Below are 5,527 nucleotides of genomic sequence, written 5' to 3'. Positions count from 1 at the left end.
GGGCTGAGCAGGGCCATGCAGGAACCACTAAAGGGTCAGGTGCTCAAATATAAAACTCTTTTTTCTAATTAAACTGACATGAACACTGATTATGTAATAAATGACCAGAAAATTATTTATATTTATTTTATTAGACCAAAAATAAAGCAGAGCTTGAACAGTTTACAGCTCATATTCGATGATCTTCACGTCCCCGCTGGGTTCAAGTTGTGTGCTTTCCCAGTCGATGACATTTGCCCTCAGGAACTTCTTCCCATTGAACACGTCTTGGACCTGACTGATGGACAGAACATAGTCCCACATGTCCACGTCGGAGATCTCCCCAACAAAACTCTGTTTCGCTTTGAAGCCACCCAGTAAAGAATCTGGATCCTGACCGAGGACAACCGTGCCGCCTGGGCGGATGGTGTGACCCATCCGGTATATTTTGGTCAAACTTTTCCTGCCATTCATGAAGAGGGCCGTCGCACCAGAACTGGAGTCCCAGGTGACACACAGGTGGGTCTGCAGGGCACCGAGCCCAGGGACCTGGAAGAAGACTCCATTTTCACTTTCTCTCAGGTAGACGGACAGTCTGTAGATGTAACCAGGAAGGATTAGTTTGGGTATTTTAATGTGTTGTTTGTGTAAAAATCATCTTCTTCATCAGTTTGGAGAAAAACAGTAAATCTGACAGCAGGGTCAGAAAGTGGCATGATGATTTTAAATCTCTGGGACTTACCTGCCATCCAGTTCCCGCCACACATTCAGCTCATCAACATCCTGAGTTCGATAAGCAAACAGGATGACTTCTCTTTCGCCTCTGAGCTCTGTGGCCACWCGCATGCACAATGTGAACGCCGTCAGACTGAGAGGCTTCTGAGAGGTCAGGACCACATAACTGGTACTGGTCTCARGGGGGAATACCAGACTTTTAACAGCCAGACTCCCTGAGATGAGAACAAAGTTAGTCGACAGCATGAGTAGGAGTTAAAAAAGACAAATCTTGACAATAATTCTAAGCTCGTTTTTAGCACAAGTCAACTTTAAAATACTATAAGTCTAGTTTTCATATTTTTTTGTCTTCAATAAAAAAAAAGTTTAAACAAACTAATAGATCAGAAGTACGCACCAGCAAAGGCCACAGAGATGGTAACCAGAAAAAATATGACTTTCATTTTATTGGGAAAAAACTGTAAAAAGAACAAAACACTTACTTAAATAAACTTTTTTCCTTTTTTAGCATTTGTGTTTGAGAAAAGCGGTCCATGAAACTTACCAGACTGAGAAATAAAGAAGCAGGTAGTTCACCTGTATGTCCTCACAGTGCGTCAGGATTGGTGTGGTAGAACCCAAACTGCAGGCAGACTTAATCTTAAAGTTGAGAACAGAAATTAGTTTATTAACTAACAAAAGAAAATGGCTGACGTGGCAGCATAGAACTAAAAAAAAGAACAAGGCTTGAGACACGAACAAAGCAATGATCCAACAGGGTAATGAAGACATGACACCGGTTAAATACAACTGAGTGGCAGGCTGGAAAAACACTACAAAGCTACTGAGGATAACATGATGCAGGAAATGGAGAAAACTAACAGAAAATAAGAAAATATGACAAGATGACCAAACAACGAAACAGAAAAATTCTYACAACAACAACAACCATGAAACAATGATCATGACACTGTTGTGGAAAAAGAAAAGTTAAACAAAATGCAGAAACATGTGATCAAAAAAGTTCTTCACTATAATGGTCTCTCAGTAATTTATTGCAATAAAATGAGAGTCAACATGCATACCCCAATACAAGTTGAGTCTGGAGACACAGCCCCAGTGGCGCATCTTTTATACCTTAACAGAAACCAGTTCCAAAAACTGGTTATTTCTGACATGCGAGGAGCGGTTCTTTATCTGATCAGCAAAAATTCCTAGAAAGGTCGAAATTTGCTCTGAGGTCTTTTGACAAAAGGGAAAGCTCTATTTAAAATGTGGTAAACATCTTAGAGTGTGTCTTATCTGTTCACATTCCAATAGTAAAACACAAATAGTCCTGTGATCCAGTGGTGCAGAAGGCGTGTGTGTGCGAGAGGTTTGATTGGCTGTGGAAACTTTACATCATCAGTCGACATGATTCAGCATATGTTTATGAGTAAAACAAGAAAGAAACATAAGTAAAATACATTCAAAACATGATTACATGGGTAACAATTTCATTTTCCTTCACAACACAGTCCTGCTTTTAAAGCACCTTCCTCCTCAGACACACCTGAATGAACTCAGAAATGATTGGGGGGGAATCTGCTGAATCCCAGGCCTGATTGGTTCTGAGTGAGCGAATGAGGTTTAAGGCTGTCCTTGTACCATTGATTTGTCCATGTCTCATCATTGACAATGTTTAGTAGACAATGTATTTGTTGTAACATCGTTTCTTGGTAATAAATCTTACAGTAGCAGCTGACTGGCTGCACCTGGGTGCACCTGAAGCTCAAAATAAGAGTAAATAACAGCAAAATAAACTATTTGACTGGGAAGATTAGGCTTTTTTTTATTTGTGTGCAACCCACAAACTCAGCTCTAATACCCATCCAACAAATGCATGTTCCTTACAAATGTGGCTCAGCTCAAAAGGGAAATTAACAGGCTAAGAAGCAGAAATAAATAATAATTTTATTACTTTCATGCAAAGATTTTATATTTTTTCCTGATTTTCATGAACAAACTGCTCAGATCATCATGGCTCTCTTCAGTTTCTTTTCCAGGACAGGATTTCCTGTCCGTGTCTGCTGGACCCGTGCGGACCCGCTGCAGATCCCGGTCCTTCTGATTCAGGGGACAGGGACTGGTTTCTGGGACCGAGGAAGCCAGGGACAGCTGTGTTTGAACTGGTTTCTGTGGTTTCTGTTTCCGGCCTTCATTGTCTCAGACGAGCAGGAAGGATGAACCATCACACAACCATCCAGGCTTTTCTTCCCTTTTCTCACTTTATGGCTGTGAAGCACTTAAACTGTAAATCTGACATTCAAAACATTTAGTGGCCAAATACACAAACAAATGTGGGCTAGATTTCCTGATTCTTTGCATTTTTTTTTGTCCTCAGGTTTAAATAATCAGAATGTGAGAATGTGACTTGCTAACAAAAASTATTTGTTTAACTTTAAACCTAATTAGTGACGTTTTGTTGCTCCTCTTGTCTCCTGGTTTGCCACGTGAGCGACTCCCTTCCTGGAAAGTAAAAATTCCTTGAAGTATTGTGCTCTGTCTCTGGTTTGTTGCATGAAGAAACAAAAACTTGTTCCACTCAACACATCCTGGTTTGAACCACGAGACACAAACTGAATGACTGAAGAAACTAAATGAATCTTAGAAAACCAAAGTCTCTGCAGAGGCAGGGAACCAGAGAACTGATTCACACTCCAAACCAGGATCAGCGTTGAGTAAAAGACATAAAGGAAGATTTACTCAGAGGTAAATAAGGACCAAACCAGAGGTGGGGACTCGTCAGACTCAAGTCAGACTCAAGTCATTAATATTATGAGTTTAGACTTGACTTAAAAAAATGTTCAGAGACTTGGGACTTGACCCTGTTTACTTGAAAAAAACTCNAAAAAATAAAAATGTATGTTGCTTTGCTGACAGGTTTGTGTCAAACATAAAAAAAATCAGCATCAAAGCTCTTGTTCTTTGGATCAGGCAGAGTGATAAACGTCCCATCAGTCAGTTTTGTTTTCAGTTTCATGCAGTAAAATCAGGAGAATAAAAACTACTGAACTTACAGCTGGAGTCTGAAGCTCCACAATCTGCTCACTGGGAATCCATGTGGCTTTCACCAGGCTTCCTCTGCAGCGGCAAAAACAAAACAAATTTTCACATTAATAAAGCAACCTGTTTCAGTCACACAGAATGATTTGATTTAAACAAGAAGTTTTTGGTAACAAAAGTTTCTTGACATCAAAGCTTTTCATTTTTTCCATGCATTTTAATTATTATTTTATTAATGTAAAATAAAAGCTGGATGGAGACGACGGTTCGACTCACAGCCTCTCGACTCTCTCCTCTGATATGAGGCTCCAGTGTTCGTCCAAACTCTGCTGCAGTCGCTGTTTCTGCTCCTCTGAGTCGTTGGGGAAGAAGTCCTTCTGTCCTCTGACAGGGATTTTATGACTCCTGGAGCGAGCTGCGAACAACTCACAGGGACTGCAAACGTAAAGACAAAAACATTACAGCTGCAGGAGCTTCACGTTTTATTATTTTAGAACAACAACAGAAAACAAGATGCAGAAAATCTTAGGCTTTAATGAAGTCTTAGAGCTTATGCTTCCAGTTGTCAAAACTCAGACCAGGGCTGCCCAAACAAAACACTCATTCAGTAATTCATGTCCTGAATTTTACAGATTTATAAGGTTTCATCATTAATCAAACTATCTTACAAGTAAGGAAAAAATCTGAACAAAACCAGAATTTTATGTGCAACTTAAAGCTAAATAACATAAAAATTATTTTATCATTTTAAAAGGATTTAGCCCTCAAACGTTTGAGACAGAACACGACTGTAGAAAAAGCATTTATGGTTTATTTGATGTTTGAGTATTTTTAGTCCTAATTACTTGTAAATGTGAATATTCATGTAAAAACTACAGCTCACATTCACGTGATCATGAGTCATAAGATCATGATTCACTGAGTCACCTGTTGCCTTGTTACATTAGATGTAAAAACAGATAGCAAGTTTAACTTGTCAGTAAAACATTAAGATAAACAAACAGTGAACTTGGGGAAAAAAATATAAAAAAAAAAGTTAAAATTCAAGTGATTTTCACCAAAATGGACAACAGAGGGGGACAGAGAGCACGTTACTCATTAAACTTTGTTGCTACTCAAATGACTACAACTACAACTATCCCTATTCGTTTTTAATCGTTTAAATTATCTATTTAAATATTAGATTTAAGCTAACAATGTTAGCATGCACTAAATGAACGCACAGATGACAGGTTTGAAAGTTACGACAACAGAAAATAGAGGAAACAAAAAGCCACTGAAGACGAAAACGTAAAGTAAAATCTTTCTATTAACCACCTGCTTAAGGAATAAAAACTGCAAACCAAGCAAATCACCTTAATATCTCATTGTAGAATGTCTCTGTAGTTTCTGTCATGTTGTGGTCCGCCATGTTTTCCACACAGCGACCTGCGAAGCTCCGCCTCATCGTCTTCCGGGTCCTAACGCCCGTCAGGTTCAGTTGTTGCAGAAATTATGATTAATGGCCAGCAGAGGGCGGCAAATCACAAAGAAATCAAAAGGTTTCCAATGTTCTGCTCTAGAGCAGTTGTGTGGCCAAGATCTACTTTAAAATATTCATGAAAGACAACAAATAAAGACAATAAAAACATAAAACAATTATAGTAAAATGTGGAACATCCTGTCCCAAAGTCATGGACTAAGCTTATCTCAAGTATGTCTTCCAAGCTTCTTTTGCAATTCAACAAAATAATAAGTTAATAATAAGTTTTGTGCATTAAAGCACATTGGCCACCTTTCAAACCAGAGT

At 38.8% G+C, this 5,527-nt stretch overlaps 2 protein-coding genes across 2 annotated transcripts in view; both read right to left on the bottom strand.

Annotated features, from left to right (window-relative positions):
- tsen54 (TSEN54 tRNA splicing endonuclease subunit) overlaps window positions 1-5,232 on the bottom strand; it is an 18,105-nt gene extending 12,873 nt beyond the window's left edge. The window contains exons 1-3 of the mRNA XM_014010258.1: window positions 5,094-5,232; window positions 4,015-4,173; window positions 3,753-3,816 (exon numbers count right to left, since the gene is read on the bottom strand). Coding sequence (XP_013865712.1) covers window positions 3,753-3,816; window positions 4,015-4,173; window positions 5,094-5,185 — 315 coding nt within the window. The 5' untranslated portion in view covers window positions 5,186-5,232. The remainder of the gene's footprint in view (window positions 1-3,752; window positions 3,817-4,014; window positions 4,174-5,093) is intronic.
- LOC106518883 (pentraxin fusion protein) lies at window positions 113-1,465 on the bottom strand. The gene is made up of 4 exons (XM_014010312.1): window positions 1,259-1,465; window positions 1,112-1,172; window positions 722-929; window positions 113-574 (listed from the first exon to the last, which is right to left on the bottom strand). The coding sequence occupies exons 2-4, from the start codon at window positions 1,155-1,157 to the stop codon at window positions 163-165; spliced, it is 666 nt and encodes a 221-aa protein (XP_013865766.1). The 5' UTR covers window positions 1,158-1,172; window positions 1,259-1,465; the 3' UTR covers window positions 113-162.
- Window positions 5,233-5,527: the final 295 nt, after the last annotated feature.

This window comes from Austrofundulus limnaeus, unplaced genomic scaffold (assembly GCF_001266775.1).
Source record: "Austrofundulus limnaeus strain Quisiro unplaced genomic scaffold, Austrofundulus_limnaeus-1.0 Scaffold67, whole genome shotgun sequence".
Taxonomy (NCBI): domain Eukaryota; kingdom Metazoa; phylum Chordata; class Actinopteri; order Cyprinodontiformes; family Rivulidae; genus Austrofundulus; species Austrofundulus limnaeus.
This window is presented reverse-complemented; position numbering and strand designations above follow the sequence as displayed.